Raw genomic sequence first — 25,446 nt, forward strand, 5'->3', positions numbered from 1 at the left:
CATTCGTTCTGTAACAAATGAAAATGCAGTTGTTAATGAAGTGATGTAATATTATTAAAATGTATACCTAAATGTTTATTCTCTCAGCAAAAAATTCTATTCGCCTACCTTTGGCTTTTATAATATATCATTTACTTGCAAGAAAGTGGTATATTTACATGGATCAATAATAAAAATCAGCCACACATATAGATATGCAAATGACACATTAATATTCATTAAGTCATATAATAAGCACATAAACACAATTACATAGTTATAAGTTGGGCTATAATTATTTTTTGTCAAAATACAGGCCTTTAGTCTGTTTGCTGCTTGCTCCAAAGATTTTTTAAGATGCCCAATGTCGCCGTGTCGTTTAGAGCAGACCATATTGTCTTCTAAAACTCCACATCTCGAATACAAATACTATATATAGATATAGATTTCTCAGCAATACTCGTCCAGTAATACCCTAAAATTAAAATTTCATCTTTCTCAAAGCCCACGTCTAAATGACGAATGGAGACAAAGCAATTTTCTATTAGATAAAAGGGGACTTAATTAACGTTTTTCCTGTTTTGCTTTTCATTTAGTCTATAATTTCTTTGAAAATTCCCTTAATTGTTTCACCTTTATTCTTGGTCGAATTTTTGCTTTGTTCATTCGAAACCGTACGGCGTATATTTTGTTGGTTTCTTTAAGTTTTGGGATTGCGAAAACGGATATAAGTTTTCTCAATTTTACCTTGTATATATTTTCAGTTACCGACTGATTTATCACAATAAGTGATTAGCCTTTTTCTCTTGGTGAACTTTTGTTAATTCATTTGACAACATTTAATATGCGTAAGATTTTGGAGCCCTTTTAAGTAAAGAAATACTTGTGTCAGGGTTCCCATCAATAACATATAATAAATATATTATGTAACTACATTTTAATTATGTTTGTTCCGTCAACTGCTTCCAACACGTGTGTGGGTGAGTGAATGATAGAAAAGTTTCAGGAACATCTCCAACTCTGCGTAATGTGTGTTCATAATTGTATTTTTAGATTGTGGACACTGAGCGGGTAGATATTAAGCAGCCTATTTAATGTAAATATTATTAATAAAGTCTGCCTGCATATTGCGTCTGGTGAAGACAGTCTGACCGACGACAATATCTCTATTTAGGAACAGCCTACAATCATACGGAAGCGTTCTGTGTGCTTTTGAAATTACACTTAGGACATACAGCTTCCTAACGAAAAGTAATTGGTTGAGATGATAAAACTGTTCCCATGGGGATCTGTATGTACGGAATATCATTTAAAACAAAAAATAAATGTTTTGCTGGCCGCTATTTGAATATTATATTACACGGGTTAATTGAAGCGACGGCTAAATAGGCATTTCCAGGACAGGCCTTCTCTGCAATGACCCATCTGGCTTAACATCAGGTGGGTTTTATCCCAACATCTGTTCAGTTCTGTATACAAAATAACATTAAGAAATACTGTTTAATTTATTTACGTAACTTAACTTAATCTAATCGCTCAATCTATAGCGTGTTCTGTGACATATAGGTCTCTTCCAACCGCTTCCATTATTTTTTAATGTTAGCTTTTCTTATCTAAGCTGTGCCACCTATTCTCTTTATATCGTCTGTCCATCTCTTGCTCTGTCTTCTTCTTTTTTTTCTGTTTTTCCATCTCATGATTGTCATTCTATAATAATGTTTGTCCATATCAACCTGCAATCTCCCGCCCAGCGCCATTTCAATTGCAATTGAATTAGCACATTATTACATAATTAAAAAATAATAATAATTACGCCTCTCGTCTAGTCTTTGAAACATTAATTTATCATTATAAAAGATACACACACTTAAAATTGTTACACAAAATATTTTTCATAGACCTCTTATGATTATAATCAAACTGGCTGGAGAGGGATCTCTCTATCTTGATAACTTTTCTTCCAATTTTACCCACCAACTTCTTCAAGCACGTGAGACTATCGTGCATAAGAGCGTCTTTTTCTTTTCCCTGGTAGCCCCTTTTCACCTTGATATTTATCCATCTGTCATTGTGCATAGTCAAAAAAGTATTTATTATGTCAGCTGGTCATGATGACATTATAGAATCTACGATAAAGACAAATAAAAATAACAATCATAAGATCTATAAATCTTTCTTGAAGAATATATAATATATATCGTCATATATATAGTCGCTTGTAATGGCATCTATCCCAACAAATTACTACGAAGATGATGAGGAAGATCTGGATGGCGAACAAAACATACAATGGAGCAATTTATTATTTCTACCGTTTCATCCGACATTTAAGGCCATCGTTCTAGTTGTTGTTATCTTAAAAACTATATTGGTGAGTAAGCACGATTCTTTTAAAATGTGGCCTCAAAAATCTGAATTTCAGAAAGTTACGCGGTTGTTTGACCCCAGCCTGTCATGTAAAATATACGTTTCGTTTAACGAATGTCAATACAATACACAAAATTAAATTTTATTTTTTTATACTTAGACGCAACTCCGGCAATTAAAATGAATTGGTTCAATTCTTGGTTTACCGACATACATAATGAATCATGAAAATCAGGCGACGTATTTCTAAGTCCAACTCCGAATAATTTATTTAGAAACACCAAAAACACACAAAGAGGCCTCCTTTCAATAGACCACCTATGTCAGGTATTTATTGAATAATAAGGAGGTAAAAAGGAAATTATGCAAATTCTTAAGACTTAGAGTGTGTTTCACAATGTCGGGATAAGTTCCAAATAAGCTATTTATTACTTATTGGTAGGATAAACAGTATTTTTGCGTTTCACGACTGTCAGATAGCACTATTCGTCATGAAACGCGAAGTACTTTATTTATAACTTTTATCTTTCGAATAATTTATGTGTTGCATAGCTATTTGGTACTTTATCCATACATTGTGAAACAGGCCCTAAGACATAAATTTCAGGGCCCGATACAAGCTGCCTATCCAATTGTTTATTGTTGGGACACTTTGGATTATGATACAAGTTTAAGCCTGATAAAATTTGCCTATTTATACCTATGTGATCCAATATATAGCATTGATACTTTGCTTCATATCCTCCACAGGTTAGTAAAGACGTTTATCACATCAGAAGATTATTTTTGGAAAAAAATTGAAATACTGATACAATTTAATAAGTATATTATATATAGGCTTTTGGTATAATAAAAAGGAATGAAATAGTTGATTTTCTAGACGCAAGGGATTCAAAGTTCTCGTATAAAATAGTTTCGCCCTGGTGGTGGACAGATGAATGGGTGGAAAAATTTTAAGTTTATTTTTTTAATTACTATATAATTTGTCTAAATCTGAATAATCTTACTTTAACAAAACACAAAGTAAAAGTTTAAAGTACGCGTAAGATTTTTAACAGTATGTTTCATATATACAATTCATAAACATTATTTTAGGTGATTGAAACATTGATTTACAATATCCAAATTCCCCTTTGAACGATTCAAGGTCAGAATAAAATTTTTGTATTGAGGATAGGTATTGATTTATAGATGAATAACTATATCATAATTCTATCAGATGCAGTTATTGCAACACCTAAATGTTTTCCATTTTTAGGCAAATAACAGATGAGGCTGTGAAGCGAGAATATTTGCCAAAATCGGGAGTATTAATACTTTTAGATGTGATTTCACTTATACCATTCTTTAGTCTATTTCAAGACATGCCCTGTGCACCGAATGAATTTCGACCAAATGTATATTCGTTTTCGGAATTTGTCATGTAAGAAATTTTTAATTTTTGAATGAAAGGTACCTAACCGGAGTTGACGTGAGGTTTATGTCCAAAGAGAAAATATTAATTAAGTTTGTTAATAATAATTAATAATAATTTTTTCATGACTTTAAAATGAACAAATTATGGGCATTCAAGGTAGGCGTGCCGATTACGCCAAATGGAATGGATTCTGGGAACTCGGTCGACCCACGTCGCCCGTCATTTATCTTCTATTATTTCTTCTTTTAGATGATTTAGTATGGCGAAAATCTGATTGAAAATGGCGTTGGGAATTCGTTTGTTGCCTCTGATATTACGATATGGTAGACGTCAACTTTAATGTGTTTTTTCAGCTTAGTTTAAAATTTAGATTTTATTTTCCAAATGCAGGCCTGGCTTGTAAAAATCAAATGTAATTTTAATACTAGTTCATTTTAACATTAGTGCTTTAATTGGATTGTGTTAAAATATACGAAATGAAATAAAAATAAATCAGTGGCACTATGACCTTTTTTATGATTTCATGATTATTTGTCAATCTAAAAGTCAGGCCTCTTGTGCCTGACACACGCCGTCGACTTTTTCGGTCTAACGCAAGCCGGTTTCCTCACGATATTTTCTTTCACCGTTTCAAATAAAGTCCATTTGTACACAGCCGAGGATCGACTCTACGACCTCAAGGATTTGGCCAACACTCCTCTAAAATATACAAAGCCCTTTCAATTATTTTGAATACAGTCAAAAGCTTTTTTAATTGGTATAACGCATGCTTGCAAAAACTTTTTTAACCTTGTATAAAGTTCAAATACTAAATTTTCTAAATCTCTTTCTAGACTTTTTAATTATAGCTTACAACAGAAATAGTATTTTAGAAATGGAATGATAACTTACAACAGAATATAAATATTTATAACTTTAAAAAAATAATTTTCAGAATATACAGAATAGCGGAATCATTTTCTTTATTAAGTTCTCATCAACTCTGGCAAATTGTTATTGGATACACTTTAATGTTCAGTATAAGTGTCAACTGCATAACGTGTTTTTTTATTCTATTAACAATGGTTGGAAGTTGCCCAAGATGTAATGAATTTATCTATGATTGGAGGAAGTTTGTATATCAAAAGGTACGATTAGCAAATGATTATACAATATGAAACTTTTTACCTACGTATTTGTCCAGACTAGAATGCGAGATTATATTGGACATGTGCAAATGTGTCACATGATGTAATCCCGTATTCCTGTAATGAGCCCATTTTATATACGAGTGTATTTGAACATAGTTTTAAACACAAGTCATCTATTTTTATGTTAATGTATGCCAGTTTCATTCAACAAACAGCCAACTCAAGCTTTAGTATGCAATATGTAAAATCCAATAGATACTGAAATCGATAACGCCACATTATATTATGAATAATATCGCACAGCGTGGACATACTAAAGGAACGCATAGAAACGTACTATTTATATAAAGTTAATTAATTATTAAGGTAAAAGCCTAAATTGATGATCATGTACGTCATATGATTATTCCATGTATTTATTTCTATATTCACACTCTTTACACATTGTACGCGTGCTAATGATAATATAAATAAATAAAAATCTGCGTTTACTGCATAAGGCGTTATATGATAGAATTGCAATCTAAAGTTCTAATATGTAACTACTAAACGAATACATCAACCAATAGTGTGAATTTTTTCTCAATCTCCCTTTCTCACTCTCTCTCAATTGCTCTCTCTTTTCTTCGACAAAAACGCTGCACATCTTCGTGACGTTCCGTAAAAATATTACCATCTTGCGCCTAAAGTAGTTTCACTTCAATAAGTTATGGACTCTTTCCCCTCAACAATTTTGTTACAGTTGAATGAAACGGATGTATCATATTCCACTTACATATATGGAGGATCATTTATATACAGTTTCTTCATCAACAACCAGCTGGATGAGACCAAACCCTCAACCATCAGGGAGTATATTTTTACGGATGTCTTGATGTTACTAGGCTATTTTCTATTAACATTCATCGTTATCCCTAAAATGGTATCAGAATCTATGTTAAGCCTTCGACGTATGGGCACATATTACCCAAAAGTAGAAAGAATTATTGACGAGACCAGAAGGCGAAATATATCCCCGAAAGCTCATCAGGACGTCAAGGATTTTTATTCGTTAATGTGGAAGAAAAGGAGTGGCATAACCAGCGTGCCTGAAGTGATTTCCGAATTACCAAGATATTTACGACTTGACATACGCCAGGATTTAGTCTGGCCTGTGTTCCACCATAGTCCTACATTTAGAAGAACATCTGAATCCTATAAACGCTGGCTTTGTGAGGTAATCCGTATGGACTATAAGTTGCCGGGAGAGAAGTTTTTTGCGGGCCCTAATTGTTACAATCACCTTTACTACCTCAAATCTGGTAAGATACAACTTATTTCTTCGGATGATGGCGTGACGCCGTTAATAACATTGACTAGCGGTACGTTGTTGGGTGATATAAGTTTTTATTTGGTCCCACCGAAAAGGAAAGTAATTGTCCAATGCGTAACATATTGCGAGGTGTTATATATAACAAGGGCTGACATTTTGAATTCTCTCCACAAACATCCCCAGGATCGGCGTCTTATTGTGCAACTGGCTAAAGATAGGATAAAACATGCGCGAACCTTGTACACATGTAAACAACATGTAAGAGGCTTAGATAGATCAGAAGACGAGGGTATAGCGTGGGTGAAAAAACGCTGGTGCGAAATTTCCGACGGTTTCCGTAACTGCAAAATATTGCACGATAAAGAAGGTTTACGGTGCCAGCTTTTAGCCGAAGAAACAGTTTATCATTGTCCGAAATACATCGGTCAGCTTGTTCTCTCAAGTGACGAGCAAATTCAAACAAAATCTTCATTCGTTTCCTCAAAGTTTCCGTGGATTTTTGTTCCCCAATCGGACTTCGGTTTATTGTGGCATCGCATTGTTGTTGGCACAGTTTTCATGGTGTTAATTCTCTATCCCCCTTATTTATCGACGAAGAGCCCTCCTGTGTGGTTCGGTTTATTTCAGTTCTGGACTGATGTTGTTTACATTTGCGATATTTGCGTGATGTTGTTAACTGCGACAGATGGACAAGAGAATATCAGGAACGATTATACAATTATTATATTTTCTCGATGCAAAACAATAAAGTTTATGCTTGATGTACTGTCTACTATATGGATTGAAACGTTTGCGTCTGTAAGTGGATTTTCCCAGCTCTATAATCCTCTACAGTTTAATCGACTAATTAAGATTTATGTTCTATTTTCTAAATGGGATTTGAAGAAGGACCCATTATTCTATGTGAATTATAAAATGGCTTTAGTTGTGGGTTCCTTCGCGTATATAACGAGTTATGTTTTATACGTTATCGATCGGAAGAATCCAAAATTGAACACGGCATATTTTTTCGGAGAATTATTTTTGAAGTGCAATACTACTATCCCCAAACATGAATGCGATATTGAGTTGCCGAATGCTTTTATTATATTTTTGGCTTGGTTATTGGAGTTCATATTTTACGAGTATCTCCCTGGATCTTTACTGGATATATATGTAATAGTAATTATTAGCTACTTGGTATTTTTGATTGTTATTTACAGCAAAACTAATACGGTTGCGATGTTCTATTTGAGATATCGAGAGTTAGTGAACTATCAATACTTCGTTAGTAGTATTAAGAGCCATTATCGACATTATAAAATACACCCGGGTTTGCTCATACGACTGAATAAATATTTGATATGCCATTGGAAGTATTTTAATGGCGTGGACGTGTTGCATCCTAATTTGTTGAAGAATGAACCGTACGATATTTATTGGAAATTACATGGAGAGGTTGCTGAGAAGTTAATAAAGGCCGCACCTGCATTTGCGTATGCCGAGCCAGCGTTTATAAAGGAGCTGGCGTATAAAGCTAAATTTCTTTTGCTGCCAAAGAATTGCACCATTTCCGTATTTGGTGTACAAACTAAAACTGTTACATGGATTGTTCAGGTACATTACTTTAACATTAATTATAGTATATAGAGCAACATATATTCTATTGACAAATTGATAAAATAATACACTGTAGAATCATTAATCAGATAAAGAAAAAAAAAATTTTACTTATTTATTTACTGCCTTACTCTCTGTAGTTATTTTTCTCAATTTTGTTGCCTGAAAGATCATCGCTTGTCAGCGATAAGGCCTGTTATTTGATAACTTATGCCCCGTTTTTTTATATGTATGTCTTAGATAATATTACAGTCAAGATCTGTTATAACGACTTCAAAGGGACTGCTCATATGTGGTCGTAAAAATCGATAGTCATAACAGCCGATGACGTTGTTAATAAGATCCTAATACAATAGAATTCAGGGACCTTTGATTTGGTCAATATAACCGGTATGTTGTTCTAAATGATGTCGTAAACGGTTTTGACTGTATATTTATTTATTTATTTACGTTTAATAAATAAATTCTAGGGTTACATGACATCGGAATATCACGATCTTCAAGGTGAAGTGTACAAAAAGGAATACAAACCCGGCGATTTTGTATCGTCTTGTGCGGTGTTTCTGGGGAAACCATCGCTTAGAACATTGAGAACATCTACCGAATGCGAAGTACTTTATTTAATTAATATTTTAGTGACACATGCTTCTACGGTGAAGGAAAACATCGTAAGGGAACCGTGTCTTAGCTTGAGTTAGCCAAAATTCAATACAGTTTTGACTTACCTAGTCAGATTTACTGATTTATATTTATGAAACATAGTTCCAAACGTCAACAGCATGTGGAAGACGGCAAATCACCTCCTTGTCTACATCATCAATATGATCACGGAATATATACATAAATCTGGAGCACAGATGTTAAATGTTGTAGCACCACTCGTTTTTTGGTATTTTGATTAAAGGTTTCTCTTGTGGTTTAATGGATCCTTACAACCATGTGGTAAAAATCTTTTTCAGGCGATTAAAAAGATTGCTAGTTCTTCTCTTCTACGTGAACGTTAAATATGATGATTATTGACTTGTAGGTAAACAAAAATCTTAATGATTCATAATTCTCCTTTTTAGATTCTCTACTTAAAAGTGATCGACTTTTTTCACGTTTTGAAAAACTATCCTAATGAGCATGATCATTTTGAGTTTTGTGTTGAGAGATATATGTCGAAATATGATAAAATGGTTCAAGATTATGTCAAGAAGTACAAAGATGTAATAATTCTATACATATATTAAAGTAAGAACAATTTGAATTAGACCAGAACACTAAGGCTGATGAGACCCTGGTATAACAATAAAGCAGTTGGCTAGTGGCTTAAGCGATCGATTCTCATCCCAGAGGTCATAGATTTAAGTAAAACATCGTGAGGAAACTGGCTTTAGTTAGACCCAAAAAGTCATAGGCACAAGAGGCTGATCACTTTGCCTATTCAATTGAGACATGATGTTAAAACTGACACTGAAATCTGATGTCTAAACCTAAAAAGATTGTAGCACCACAGATTTTTTTTATTCTATATATTAGCAAACAATATTTTTTCTAACTAATATTTTTTCAATTTTATAGTATCGCAAAAAATTGCTCAATCAAAGTTCTGTCAGTACATTAAAACGATGTTCACTATGGAAGATGAAAATAAAGAATACCCGTAACATTTGGTTGGATCCAGAATCTAGGTACGTTGAAATTACATTTTTATATTTGGCATTGACAGGAATCATTTAAGATACTTGAAACTAGCATTTATAACTATTGCCATAAATAAATAAATAATGACAATATTTTATGTATTTAAGAAATAGAGGAATGTTTTCTTGTGTATAAACTACTGTAAAATATTAATGTATATTAATATTTAACAATAATAAATTTAGCATTAATAATTAAGTTTAATACTCGGCCCTAGTTACTGGCGGAAGTATCTCTAAATACTTCTTAAAAACATCTTCAAACATCAACAACCACTCTTGGTTCTTAGTGGCAGAGCTAGTATCTTATTTACATGCTCACGTTGCCCTAGACGTTGCACTAGAGAATAACTTATCTGAGTGTATATGTGGCATAAAGAATAAAGACTATTAAATATACGTGTAATGAAATTATATTTAATTCAAATTATTTGAATTTAGCGCGCTTCGTGTTTTTACAAGTAGTCTGTGGAAGTTAGTAAGCGATGCATCGGAGTGACGCGCGATGCAATGTATGCAAAAATGTGTTTTGAAACTTATAGAGAGATAAATTAAAGGATATAATTGAGGAGGCGATATTAAAATAAAATAAAATAAAATAAAAAAGCCTTTTTATTTCCTACAAATATAACTTTTTACATTGGCCCATCTCCAAACGCTTACTTATCTAATTAAAATTAATACCGTCTTATTTTATTTATTTTCTATATTATTTAACTATAACTATTTTATTTATTGTTATTTATTGTTATAGAGGCGATATTAGTGAACTTTAAATGTCGTTTCTTTGTATTTTCAGATAAGATTTAATAATAATTGTCATATTTACAAAAATAATTGTTGTAATATTGTAAGATCGTGATAAATAAAATAAAACCTTGTATTTTCAGAGAAACAATATGTGATTTATTCTGAATATCTTCATATATATATCTTATATGCGTAAATATTTTTATAAATTAGTATAATCATTAATAATAAACTGTTAAAATATGCATTAACTTACAGATTTATACAAACTTGGATGGTATTTCGTGCGATTGTTGCTGTGGTTTCAATTGTTTCTGCGTCATTACAAGGTGTTTAAAATATTTTATTTATTTATAAATCGACTATTTTAATTACATGTACATCAAGCAACATGAAATTTTATTACATATATTTTTAGGACCATAATTTATTTTTGGTCTGGGTTCCGATGGACGGTACTGATATCGGATATATTATACTTAGTATAACAAGAAAAAATAATGAATAAAATGCAAAAATCTTAGCTGTATATTTTTTTGGTTTGTAATGATTGGACGTTGAATGGGCTTTTTATTTATTTATTAAATTTTTAGGAGGAGTTGGTGCTTGTATAAGACATCCTTTGATTATAATAGGCCATGTTTGCGATTGTATTGGCTATGCAGATATTTTTATTAAATTATTTGTGAGTTTACTTTGTAATTTTATTAGTTTTATAATTAATAAATAATGTTAAACATATACGTAAAAGTAAAGAAAGATATGGTGCAACAGGTGGTTTTATCGCCAGTAAATAGGAATATAAAAAACCCGTGAAACTTAAAAAAAAAATCGGTTTCAATATATTGAGACTAATGAATTTTAATTAATTTTGATACAAACTTCAATGATTAAAAAAGTTTTAATTTTATTCTCTTATTAGGTATATTTTTTGGCACATCTATGTTTTTTTTTAATTCAAGAAATGGTGAAATAAAGACTAGTTTAAAGATTATCCACTGTATAATGCTCTCTATCTCATTTTCTCCCAGGTTAAATTATATGTATGGTGGTCGCTAATTTACTGTCGTTTTATCGAATTGTAAGCCTAAAAAAGTTTTCAGTATTTTTTGTACTACAACAAAAAATAGTTTTATTAACATTTTCATTTTCATGCAATGTCTTTGCGTCTATAGGCCTCCGAGTAATTGCAACCGCTTTTTTAACGAGAATTGGATAAGCGTTTCACCGCAATAGCACATGATTTTAAGCGAAGATAAAATCTTATCTTATTCTATCTAAAACCTCAATTAAACGTGCTCATAAACTCCATAGAAAAGATTGTAAAGAGTTCCCACTCCTTTGCTTTGAGACCCGATACAAATCTTGGCGACGCACCGAATAATCTTATATGAAAAGAATTTACTAAGTTTCTTCTTCCAGCTAGCATTTTATAATGAAAAGGGCTTATTAATAACCGATTTGAAAGAACGTTGTAAGCATTACTTGAGTAGGGGATTCCTCGTTGACGTTGTCGGCTGTGTGCCTGTCAAAACAATCCTCTCTACAAATACTGGGCAAAATGAGGCGGTTTTAATAAATACAGTATCGAAGTTTGCCCATTTTTACATTATCATGGGCTATTTCAACTATTTGGCGGACTTGCCTAATAGAAATATGACGTTTTATATGGTGAGTGTTTGAAATCAATTTTGTAATGGTTTTATGTACAATTTAGTATTAGTTTTTAATAAATATTATAAAGAATCTAATACGTTACTAGTATTTTATTGATGTATTAATTTAGAATCGTGTACGTTAGTTCTCTAGTCTAAAGTTGCAAAATGATTCTGCAAAGTTTTTAAGGCCATTTATAGTATATTTTTTCATATATATATATGTGTGTATTTGTGTTTTAAATGTTTGTACTTTTAAAAATTAATACGACATTTGCATGCCTATCTATATATGGCGGATTTGTATAATTAATGTATCTAATTGTACCATTATCATAGCAAATAAACGATTTTATTTCATTTTGAACTTTTGCAAAAAGCTTTTAGATCTAGGCGGTGTGTGTTTCAGTTTCAACATCATTTATTTTGTCCAATTGGCAAGTAGGTCATCAGCCTTCTGTGCCTGACATAACATCGACTTTTTGAGTAAGTCATACAGGTTTCTTTACCGTACGATTGTGTTTAATGGCTATTGGACAGAAAGTCCATTGGTGCACAACCGGGAATCGAACCTACTTCACAATTTTCAACCACTGTAATGGTTTAATAAAGTAAGACACAAGAAGTTTTTCAAAATACTTATTTTTTTTAAGTAAGAGACTCACTATTTTAGATTTTAAAGATGCAGATAATGACGATACTGGTGATACTTGGTACTAGTAATTACTTTGTAAGTAGATGTATATGTTTCGAATGGGATGATTCTGGATATATTTTGAATATGACTCGTCAGGACCACTGTTGGCTTCCTAACTATCTTTCCTTGGACGAGTATCCAAGTATGCATCAGTTAAGAATTGTAAGTCTTATCTTTATATATTATACAGCCCATGCTCAGATAAGAACATACTAGAAGTAGGATTTATGATATATTGACAAACATTCTAAATAGATATTTATCGGCTTAAAGTCTTCTATTAATTATTATATGACTAGCGGATAGACGTCTTATATATAAAATTTCAAATCTACTTAAACAAACAAAAACAGCTAATTGTAAATAATCTGAATTATTCTCGAAAACTTAAACACTCTTCAAACTCGGTGCACCCATTTATTGCATAGCGGCTTTGTCGGGAAAGAATCGATCATCTTTGACTTTAAAACTGTTAATTGTCAAATTTTCAATCATATTAATCCATAGATTGTCTTATCAAGAGCACTAATATCAGCGCTGGTTTTACTTAAAATTACGTTTTGTGTTGCGTAGTAAATTTGTCAGAGGCAACTTACAAATGAAATCGCTGGTCACTAGTAGAGAATCGAATAGAGCTTTGACTTTTAATATAATATATTATGATTGTACTGCGTTTTCCATGAAAAAAATAACTAGTAAAAAAACTATGTCTTGCATCAAATTACAATAGCCTTAAAAATCGAGATTGATTACAAAAGTCTTTATTTAATAATCACTGGCACTGTAACCTCGAAACCCGAAATTACATCTGTTTCTTTGCCCATTTTTATTTGATAAACATTTATCTTTCAGAATACGAGGAAATGTAAGATGCGTACAGAAAAATTTAGTTGTTATAGTCGGATCGAACCTACGACTATCATCACTGTTTAATTTTTTTTATAGAACGGGGGCAAACGGGCAGGATGCTTACCTGACGCTAAGTGATACCGCCGCCCATGGACACTCTCAATGCCTGAGGGCTCGCGTGTTGCCGGCCTTTTAAGAATCGGTACGCTCTTTTCTTAATTAATGTAGTCTACATATTCCCAAATTAAACAAAGTTAAAATTTATTTTAAAGGTGTTTGCGCAAAGCTTTAATCTGGCACAGAGTGGTCTCATGAGATTTAACCTTGGAAAGTTTCATATAGACCGCGAATATCTCGGTGTGGGAATTACTTTATGTATTCTTGGAATAATGTTCTGGTAATTGTTTAAACAGTTTAATTTCTCAGAAAATTTTTGCTCTGTTTTATCTGGTTCGTGGATTTTATGAGCTGTCAGTGGTGTCTTTAAAGCTTAATTAAGAACATGAATTCTGGTATTGTCTTTTATTAACATAGCTTTTACATATTTAAAGAAAACACTTTTTACCTTATCAACTCCGGGGAAATAAATACAGGTAATGTAACTTTTTCTACAGCTGTGATACTTTTTGACATTCAACAACTTTTATTTTCAGTCAGTGACTACGCACGCGGTAAAAATTTAAAATTATGTCAAATAATTATAAGTTTAATAAATAGCTTCAAAGCCAATACGAATGAGTTTAATTACAAACACCTTAACGCGAGAATTTTATATATTATATCTAGAATAAATGGTGTATGCTGACGCTAAAATTAACTTTTTAACCCATTTACACGAAGTTGCATCATCTAAGGTTTAATATTAAATAGTTCTGCAGTATATAAATACATTATTAACCCTTTGTCGATAGCTAGATCCACAGAATAGGGCCGGTTCTCTTCATAGTTTCTAAGAATTTTATATTAAGGTTGTACAAAGTTCTATATAAAACTTACTTACTATACCTTAGAATTATCGTGTGAAAATAATTAGGCCTGAGTTATTCCTTGAAAAATAAAAACAAAAAAAATTGTGTAAAAAAATAAAAAATAAATTATTGAGCTGGACACTCCGAACTACTGAATGCATAGTAAATTTCATAAGAATCGGTCGAGCCATTTTGGAGTATGGGAATAAACTTTATGGCACAAGAATTTTATATATATAGAGTTGTAAAAAGTATGTCGTAATCATTTCAGGTATGTTATGTGTTATTCGCTTACATTATTGGTGTTAAACTTCCGTGGTAATACAATCTTTCAACATGGTGTGAGTCAGTTAAGAAGATTCTTGCAGGCAGAGCGTGTGGACAAGAAGTTAATCGAAAAGGCGATCACTCACTTTCGGTATTGGTGGTTCAGGTAATGATGAAACTAGAATAGTAATGAAACTAATATCTAAGGCTAGTCGCTTGGTGTACTAGTCTAATTTAATAATGATTGAAGTCCCGACCTACCAACTACTTAATGTCTATGTCTACTACAGTATGTGACAGATCGTAGTTTATAAAAAGACCAAAAAAAAAAAAATACACTTATGTCGCATTAACTCACATGACAGAAGCGTCCACAGTGAATCTCCATCGCGTTCGGTGTTGTGCCTCGTCCTATTTCACAACACTTCAAGTCTTTGGGGCTCTCTTTGCCTCATCTACAACTTCGGCGCCAGGTTTTCTGGGCATCTTAAATTTATACCATATGTTAGCAAAATATGAGTAATGTGAAAAACGATTTATCGATCAGGACGCGCTTTATCAGTCAGTGAAATCGTCCTTAATTTTACTTAATTTTTTTTATATACACTTTTTTATATGTTTCAGAACAAAAGGAATGAACATGCAAAGCCTTATGAATGAACGCATTGGTGTAGTTTTTAGACAAGATCTGAACTATTATTTTTTTAAAAGGTATATAATTATAAATTTACATACACCATTATTTATACTAATATTTTTACTACACACTCGAGGCGTAACTTTAATGAAAGATTCCGGATAACTCAAACTTAAAATAACTTTATTATGGGTAAACAAGTACACTTATCAACAGAAAATATTTATTTATTTATTTATATTAAATAAATATATATATTAAATATATTAAATTCATTCTAAATTACATTTTCTACCACTTCGCAAGTCGAGGGCGTAGAGCGGGCAAGAAACTCTACGCCACTCTTTTTAATCGCCAAGTTTTGTCTAATACAAATTGTTTTAACTGGTGCAAATCAATCGTAAGGATTAGGATCGTTTATTTAAACATCAAATTATACTAGACTATTTAGTAGTCAAAATTATTAAAAGCTTCTTTGATTAATTTACGTTTAACAAGCTTTGAATTAATTCAGTGATAATTCTTTAATTACGTTTGAGAGTTTGTTGTATAAACGAATACAATTTCCATATAACGAGTAGTTTATCTTCTGGAGTCTAGTTGGTCATACGCTTATATTAGTTCTTTTTCGATTATTATATTGGTGAATGTCACCATTTGTTTAGAAATCGCTAATATTTTTTTGAACATACAACAAGGCTTATATTGACCAGATGAGATTAAGATGATTAAAAACTTATCTGGAGTGAAAGGCAGAAGGCTGACTAAACAAATCTGATGCTTTACCTCATTATTTATTTATAATTAGAACAATCGAAGCCACTGATACTTTGCTACATGGTGGTGAGAGTCTTCAAAGACAACTTCTGAACGCAGCAGCTCAATGGTTCTTCCTACCTGGAGAAATAATTGTGCGGGAGATGGATTTGAGTCCCTGGGTATACATAGTGCACAGAGGAAGTATTCTTATTAAGCAGAATGATGAGGAATTGGCCAAGTTAACCAAGGTTTAACTTTGCTTTAACTTAGCATTTCTTTGCTTTGAATACATTTTTATAGTCATCATAGAGATATGTAAGCCACCGTGAAATGAATTTCCTATATTTGTTTTAAATATGTGTTGTTTGATTCGATTTGCTTTTTTAAAAGAGTACCGAGAGTTTTTTTACGCCGGCTTTTTCTCTCGGCCAAAATCATAGGGACTATGTTGGAATGGACTATATTGATAATATGTTAATAGTCCACATTATTTTAATTTTAAGATATTATATTAGAAAGTTTATTATTATTAGATACATATTTGTGTTGTATCTTTCTAGATAGGTATTGATGATATTACACGTAGAAATAACTGAAAGATAGACATACTATTTCTACAATAGTTACATTGATATACTTAGTAGTAGTTGATCAGTTAAAACAAAACAATGTTAAGTGCCTACTTCTCTAACTTAATCCGCTTTTTGCTTAAAAATAAACAAAAACATACTAGTAAAATCTAACAATATAAAAGTAATATTTTATATTTGTAAAATTTAAATTTATCATAATTTTCAGGAATTTTATAAAATGTGGTGAACTTTTATAATTAAATAACAAACATTGAACTTGTTTTAGGGGTCCATATTTGGACAATTAGATGGTATTAAACCAAGGCCCGTCCGCGTAACAGCGTATGCTGATGGCTACGCGGACCTGTTGCAAATCTCTATAAAAGATTTCCAGGATGTTGTTGAAGATGAGGTGATTAATTTCAACCCATTCAACAATTTTGAGCGCATGCTAGCAATCAGTACCAAGTAGATCCGTACTAGCTTAAACATTCATAAATGACTTTTTATATATAAATAGAGCTCTTGCTTGAAATAGAATCTCTATGTTGGACTGAAATAACTTTTATTTAATAAGCTTTACAGGTCATGGCCAAGAGCCACTTTAAGACGAGGTTAGAAAAAGATGTTAAAATGGAAACATTTTAATTTCTATAAAACTTCGTTTTAGAGTTAAAAGAAAATGTTTTAAGATTTTTTGTACATTTTAGACAAGGGATCGGATGAAACACAACCCTTTGACTAAGCACGATTTCATGGCGTTGAAGAATGCAGTACCAGAAAATCCTTACAATACTCTGCCATTCATACTCCGCGGGCGCAAAACTATACAAATGCCAGTAAAATTATTATTAATGCCTTGAAACAATTGATCATAGATTTTACTTAACTCTGTTGTTTTCTTCTATCTTTATAAATATGACATTAAATTTTACAAACTTTAATTAAACATATATATGTTTAGACCGTTACTATATGTTCGGTTTGTGTGAGGTTATCATATTATAATACTCCCATGCCTCGTAAAGTTTTTGCTTCACGTCTACCCTAGATACTACAGATATCTGTATATGGAACGGTCCATAGTTGAACCTACATATTCACACTAAAATGATCTAATACAAGAAAATAAATTATAAAATCTCTCTCTCATCGCATTAAGTAAGGGGTAACAGAGATGGCACTATGAACACACGTAATTAGACAGATATATTTTTTATTTTTATTATAGGTAGCATTGTTATTTATTAACCTTTTTTTAGTGGATGAATTCTCCCATTCGTGCAAAAGCAGGAACATGGTACGCACGTTGGCTCTACCTATGTTGGTTTTTTTGTCCTTTCATCACAGTTTTTATAGTATTACTAGCGAAAGCTGTACCAGACGAATACGAACTAAATATATATTGGGTTCTATTTATCTTGGATTTATTTCACATAATGTATTTGATAACTGAATTTTATACGGTAAGTGAATGATCTAAATATCCAACTTCAATTAGTCTAACCTTTTTTTTTCTCCTCTCTCTCTCCTAACCTCTCTTAACCTTGGCTAAAGTATTATACCGTCTCTTTCTGTCAAATTGTTTTTACACTGTGATGAAAAGGGAAAGATGATTACGATAGATCAAACAATATATTATGTGTTTTTTTTGGCCAATTCGAATCGGTAATAGTCACTCCACTGTAGTAGTCTCATAAAAATAACATTCATTTGTCAGCCTATTAGGAGAAGAATCTTCAGGGGCACAGTGTAAAATAGGTGTATCAATATTTAACTTATTAATTAGTCTGTTTCAATGGAAGGCTTTTGTTTAAAATAGAAAACGTTTTTTGTATGAACATACACAAGAATGTTGATACTAGCTTGGATTAATGATTTCGTTGGTAGAATAAATTGTCTCTGGTCATAAAGATCACGTTTATAATGAATACACCAGCCATTACCAGTTCTTCTTGCCCGCTCCACGCCTTAGTTTCTGACCTGGTATTAAATGTAAATTTAAAACCAATTTAACATCTTTTCTGTTTACGTTCATAAGTGTATTTGGTTACCTATATGAATTAAGTTATTTTGAGTTTGAATGTCAATCATAATAAAAGTTGTGTTTTAGTTTGAACTAATCGTCCAAAACGATAAATGCGTTGAGCGAATCCAAAAATGGCATATGTTTAAACATTGGGGTTATTACGTGGATATTCTGTCGTTAACCATACCTATATTAACCCATTTAACTGGACAATGGAACTACCGCCTAGCAAGATTATTGAGGCTTAGATTGTTTTATTACTACCATCATCATTTCTGCAAAGGATTTAAGGTAATATCAGGCGGATGAAAAGCCTAAGAATATTTTTTATCGATAGAATTTGATGTATTAAATAATGAGTTTTTCGTTATTTTTTTATATAAATCAGGGAACAGGAGGCTTACCAAATATTAAACAATACCGCCGCCCCTGGACACTCTCAATGCCAGAGAGCTCGCGGGTGCGTTGCCGGCCTTTTAATTGAAACAGCCTTTGTTAAAGAATCCTAAGTCTTATTTTCATTATATGGTACGGAAGTCGTGTTTAATACAAGATCTTTGTGAAATTTCTCGTTTAAAATGAAATTCATATTTCAGAGTCAAATAGCGCCAGTTTTATTAAAGTTTGCGATCGTTTTTTTAAGCATTCACGGCATGACTTGTGGGTGGATTTACGTGGCTTGTCAACGTATGTTTTCATCTTGCTTTCAAATATTTCTTCAAAATTCATATACTAAATTTGAATTTTTCCATATCATTTACTATTAAATTAGATATGTGAACTGATATTTTATGTAGCGTAGGGCAAACGGGCAGGACCTGATGCTATGAAATATCACCCATGGACACTCTAAGTTGAATATGAAATATCGTCAGTGGGCAGCTGGTTCTATGTCGAGGTGATACGGGTTCAAATCCTTAATCCGAATTATTAAGTTTTATATTATTTGTGGGTTAGTTAGTTATCCCAAGTTAAACTTTTAATGAATATCAATTAGAAACACTAGTTTCGCCAGGATTTAAAACCGTAATGTCTATCTGCGTTAACACATACTGTGTTTAGCCAACAAAGAATTTCTATTTCTAAAAATCTTTCAGATGAAAAGTTTCCTGTACGCATAGAGAAACTTCCTTCATACATAAATGCAACCATAGATTATGATGAATGGGTAAATCCACAGGATAGAAAAGGAGGTTAGACATTACAAAATAATATTTGACATGTTCTTTTGTTACTTAAGAGTATTTGTATTCATAGTTCATTGGAAGATGCCTACTCCAGTTTCGGATAGAGTTTTAGCTAACTGGTTGAAGCTAGTATCTTTGAATTCCCCTCGGCTGTTATTTACTTACAGTAGCTGGTTCCTAGAACGCTGACTTTGTAATTTATATTAGCGATTCGGCCTTTGTAAGCAATTCGTGCCTAATGTCGCATTGGGATCGCAATACAAATGTTAACATTGAAGAATCAAATAAACTACTCACACACAGTTGCATGTTAATTATCTACCTTTTTTAAATCTAAATTTATACTTGCAATATTTGTGAATACTTATGCGAGTTTTTTTAAATTATTGGTACATGGTCTTCACATATAATAATCTTATCAATATATAGAGAATATTTTAAACACTATGTTAAAAGTGTATTTTATATATGTTCGTCGTCTATTCTACCCTAAATGAATATATATTTTTAAATTTTAATTTTGAGCCCCAAAAAGGCCTTTAAATATGCCTAATTAAAATAAATGATTTGAATTTGATTTTAGGCCAATATAAATATAATAAGGCAAAGATGCCTTAGCACGTTAAAGCTAGATTATAATTTCAATAGAATCAATCTGACACCGCTCCCCATAGACACTGCCATAAGGCTCGCTGCGTTGCCGGCCAAATAAGATTGGATCGCACTTTTCTTGAAGAACCGTAATTCTACATAGTGGTGCGTGGCTAAAACTGTGATTAGAAACCACATCAAAAAGTCTTTCTCGGAGTATTGATGAAGACAGTACTTATTTTATGTAAAAGTTTAGTTTTAAATAACAAAAATGATTTAAATAATGATTATTAAAACGATAATAATTTAGGCTGTCCTCGTCTTACGAAGAACTTTCTTGTCGATGGGAAACTGAAGTTCGGATTAGTTGTGCCTAAAAGTTGGATGGATGACTATATTGTAGCTATAACATATATTCTTGTGATTTATTCACATACGGAAATCGATCTTGTGAGTATTTATTTAAGGGAACCAACACTACAATAAATCAGAAAAAACGAAAAGATACAACTCAATATAATATACAATAGTCAAGAATTTATATCTTTATTTTAAGATTTTTTTTAAAGAGCATAGGGCATTTGATGATTCCGCAAAAAAAGGTTTGGGAGTGCATTGACGGCCTTCTAAGAATTGGCACACTTTTTTCTAGGAGGACCCTAAGTCGGATTGGAGTCGGATACATAGGTGTCAAATTGTGGTGGTGTGTGCTAGAAACTGCCTTAATTTGTAAAATGTACGCTTTTTCTGAACTTATACATTGAAGAAAAAGTAAAAAAAAAATGTTATAAGACTTTATCTCGATTGTAGGTGGTACCATTAACACTGAATGAAACGTATTACAAAATATTTTTGTACTTTATAATTCACCCGATGGAAATTTGGATATTGAGTTGTGCAATCAGCGCTGTCTTCACAAAATTACGTGATCTTTACACCTATGACTATGAAGTGCAAAGTCTAATATTGTATCTGGAACATAACGGGTTATGTCCAGTTCTACTTGACTCCGTGAAGAAGTATACCAAACAGTTATGGCAAAGACAGAGAGGTATAAATATACAATATTTATTGATTGTATTACATTATTTTAAAAACTAATTCCACTTTGAAAATTATTTAAAATTCTGAATTTAGAAATGAGAAGAACTGGCAATTACTCTCCGCCACTCTTTAATCGCCAAGTTTTTTCTTTTACACAACGTTTGTAAGGAGGTGCAATTATTACAACGAATCACATAATTGTACACTTTGCGTGAAGTTGGCCGAAAGCCTTCGATATCCAGATTAGGCATTCTGTTTGTTCTTCATCAAGGATACATTTTTCTTTTTAAATCTTAATTTTTTTAAACCTATTGCAAATAAATGATAATCGAATAAAAACAAAAAAACAGTCAGACGTCATTTATTGCTTTGACTAATAATAATAATTAAGATAACATATTATAATTAAACCAATTCTTTCTCCATGTACCTGCCGTCCTTAATCTTATATACCACCTTCCAAATAGTCTTCTTCTCTTAGATATTGTACCTTGGAGTCCAGTTTAATACTTTCTTGCTCCACTTTTCTATTTCTCTTGCAATTTAATAATAGATGGCATATGATATGTGATATGCTTGGCTCTCATGGTATGTCGGACTTTTAAAGTACATTGATCTTCTAACAAGGTAATTGGCTGCCGGAGTTAGCGCAACAGGCCCCACAATGTCTTCGAGAAGATATGTTAAGCGCCCTCTACATGCATCACCTGGAAGCTCCGCCCCTTTTTCGTGACCTGCCTGAATATTTGCGACGCCAACTTGTCACAAAGCTACAGAGAGTGGTTATATTTCCTGGTAAGATTTTGTAATATATTTAAATAATGTACCCTAGTTGTTTTCAAGCGGGCGTATCTTTAAGGTAAATCTTTATTGATAATTAATACGTAGAATAGAGAACTTATTATATTTATGAAAATTGCAGTTCCTTTTCTGTTTCAGTATTTCTTTGGATACAAATTAAAAATAACAGTGATGCTAGAACCTTTTTTAGGTCTCAAATTTCTATATCTCTTTGATGATCAGTTATAAATTTAATAGGCAATAAGGCGATCAGCCTTAGGCCCAGATTAGGCTGACACATGCCGATGAGTTGTTGGGTCTAAGGCAAGCCAGTTTCCTCACGATGCGCTGCACCGTTTGAGCGATTATTAATGCACACATAGAAAGAAAGTCAATTGGTACACAGCTGAAATCGAATATACTACTCACACATTATTATTATTATTCACAGATTACTATCTATTTCATTATCGACAAGTTATGAAAGAGATATATCTATCTGTGGCCAAGGTTGCTTTTATTGTCTATTTCCTTCGTTAAGAACATAGAAAAAGATTTAAAATACAAAATAAATTAACTTACTTTAATTACTTTTTTAAAGGAAAATTCATTGTTAAGGAAGGTGATATATTCTCCTGCATGTACTTTATTCATGAGGGAGAGGTTGAGAAATGGTACACCGATAAGAGGTAATCATTCAGCATTAATATAATTGAATTCAAAAGTTGTCCATTATTCAGAATTTGGCAAATTTATAAAACCATTACACGTAGCACCTTTGCGAAGCAATATTTGTATAGTTTTGCTAATAAACGCGTTTACAAACTTATTTCTATATTTTTGGACAACTTCTCCATCTTAGCTACTGCTAAAGCGGAACTCTTTCTTTCCTTAACTTTTCTGCAAAACATACAATAATATTCTCGTTAATTTAATCTTCTTCGAAAGGGTTGCCTTACTATGATCGAAAAAGAACCCATTCTATATTATTAATATTACGCTAAAAAACTGACAAAATAAAATCAAAATCATTTATTCATTAAGGTATCACAATGTACACTTATGAACGTCAAAAACTAAAGAAGAAAAATAAAAATAGAGAAAAACTGGCAATAAACTCGCCATTCATTTTTTTTGTTATACAAAATGTTTGTAAGGCAACCATTACACAACGTTTCACACGCCATCTTAAGTTATAAATAGTTAATTAATAATAATAAAAAATAAGATTTGTCCTCTATCAGCAGTAGGGAAGGTGACATAGGAGCACGCACTTACACCCTCGTGGGAACAACACGCATCATCATCAATACACAGCCCCTTGTGGGCCTGAGTCTCGTCAAACTTCGTCCTTCTTGGGTCCAACTTCGGGCTCTATTGTTTCAGCCTCGGTCTACCGGGTTTCCTCTGACTACCAGGTTTTGAGGACCTTGGGGTTCAATCCCATGTCCCAACCACTTGCGTCTGTTGCATTTTGTAATGTTGGCGTCGTCAGGGATGTTATAAAGTTATTAATTGTAGCGAATACGCCAAACCGTCGTCGCAAACAAACTACAATATGCCATAGAAAATTCTACAAATAATAAAAATCCTTGTGCAGTTGACGTGTGGTCGTATTATACTGTGTATTTAGTTGGACCGCAACATTAAACAATTGCCTAATTGCCATTTATATATATTATTGGCAACATTTGTAATATATCGTATATATTGAACTCAGTAGTTCTGTCTACATTAGATGGGAATAAATTTGCAACGTACAAAACTTCGTTATTCAAAAATTTGGTCTCACCTGTGCTACCTATGTATGTATATATATAATTTTCACACAAACACTTTTATAAATAAGCCTAATTTTATTAAAGCGCTCTTTTGTCTCTGTCAAATTGTGTTTTATGTTATGACGTAAGGAGACACTTAGACAGCTGATTAAATAATAAAAACGTTTTACACGTCACTTGAGTCACTTATCATTAGGGTGAGGTAGGCGTCTAGACTGTTCGGCACCTTTTCTATAAAAAAATGTTTAAAAAATATAATCCTGCGAGATGTTTTACTATCCTATAAGTCTTTCTTTGACCTCTTGTACATTTCAGCGGTGAAAAGAAAATGCTTTCATTATTATCAACGAATGGATACTTTGGATTGATACCCGGACTTTTCCCTAATACGCCATACCAGTTTTCTTATTTAACGCGAACGGTAATTTTTCAATTGTTTTTCCTTAACAATTGTATTACTTTATAATGGATTTTGTGTACTGTTATGCAAATCACTTAGTTGTTAGTCGTTGCATTGTTACTGTTGTTTTATTTTTGATATATGGATAACTCTTTTTATTAAACTGCATTATTTTTATGTAACAACAAACGGGTCGCCCATGGACACTCTCAATACTAGAGGTATCGGGAGTACCAACCTTTGTAGACTCCTATGTAGGCTCTTGAAGGACCCTACCCGACCAATTTGAATTTATTCATTCGAATTAGTTTGGAAATACATTGGGCAGCTGGTAACATAAAGTGTAGTTATAAAGTTCCATCTATATAATCTTTACGTCCATTATTCCACAGTGTGTTCTTAAACATATAACTTTTAACATCAGTTTTCTGGGGATCACCAAAATAATACAAGCTGATAAAGGTACTGATAAAGAAGAAGAAAAAGATGTGTCATCTTTTTCTTTTCCGTTGTATTTTTTTCGTGATCATCAAGTGTAGCACTAAAAGAATTTAGTGAATTGGCAGTTCTCAAATATAACAGCGTCTTAAAATTACGATGTTACTGAATTCGCTTTAAAGAGTTCACCAGAGTTCCAAACAGGTTAATTTAACCTAATTTAAATTGTATAATTTAGATTTAATGATAATATTAACAGGTAGTCGACTTCGTGTTTCTTAGGCATAGAGATTGGCAAGACCTACTGCAGGGATACCCCAAAATCAAGTACGATCTGTATACAGCCGCAAAGCAGTTGAAGAAGGATTTACAGAAAACGATGACTTAGCAAATGTTAAAATGCCACTTATTTAATGTTAACGTAATAAAATAAAGATTTCATTTATTTTGTTTTTTTAATATCCTTACTTTTTTGTATATTTATCATGAAATATGGAGTTATTTCATTATAGTGTCATAAGATGTTTTTATCAACGTTATACGTAACTTCCGA

The 25,446-nt window shown here is 32.2% G+C and overlaps 1 protein-coding gene across 1 annotated transcript; it reads left to right on the forward strand.

The window, feature by feature from the left end:
• Positions 1–2,200: 2,200 nt before the first annotated feature.
• On the forward strand, positions 2,201–25,281 carry LOC110995240. The gene is made up of 28 exons (XM_045631181.1): positions 2,201–2,350; positions 2,954–3,096; positions 3,605–3,769; positions 4,698–4,890; positions 5,636–7,801; positions 8,275–8,415; positions 8,872–9,012; positions 9,368–9,477; positions 10,498–10,568; positions 10,833–10,924; positions 11,662–11,910; positions 12,568–12,753; positions 13,713–13,837; positions 14,680–14,841; positions 15,300–15,386; positions 16,121–16,319; positions 16,930–17,055; positions 17,354–17,482; positions 17,906–18,109; positions 18,757–18,963; positions 19,269–19,359; positions 19,770–19,865; positions 20,761–20,900; positions 21,261–21,501; positions 22,122–22,289; positions 22,876–22,963; positions 24,371–24,476; positions 25,153–25,281. The coding sequence occupies exons 1-28, from the start codon at positions 2,201–2,203 to the stop codon at positions 25,279–25,281; spliced, it is 6,105 nt and encodes a 2,034-aa protein (XP_045487137.1).
• The last annotated feature ends 165 nt before the right edge of the window (positions 25,282–25,446 follow it).

This window comes from Pieris rapae, chromosome 14, assembly GCF_905147795.1.
Source record: "Pieris rapae chromosome 14, ilPieRapa1.1, whole genome shotgun sequence".
NCBI lineage: Eukaryota > Metazoa > Arthropoda > Insecta > Lepidoptera > Pieridae > Pieris > Pieris rapae.

What these genes read in the sequence shown, in the direction of transcription:
- LOC110995240 (XM_045631181.1), top strand. Translation starts at nt 2,201, where the DNA reads ATGGCATCTATCCCAACAAATTACTACGAAGATGATGAGGAAGATCTG. An exon ending in ATATTTTTATTAAATTATTT is followed by an intron (nt 10,925 to 11,661) that starts GTGAGTTTACTT and finishes TTCTTCTTCCAG; the next exon opens with CTAGCATTTTATAATGAAAA. An exon ending in GATTTACGTGGCTTGTCAAC is followed by an intron (nt 19,360 to 19,769) that starts GTATGTTTTCAT and finishes AAAATCTTTCAG; the next exon opens with ATGAAAAGTTTCCTGTACGC.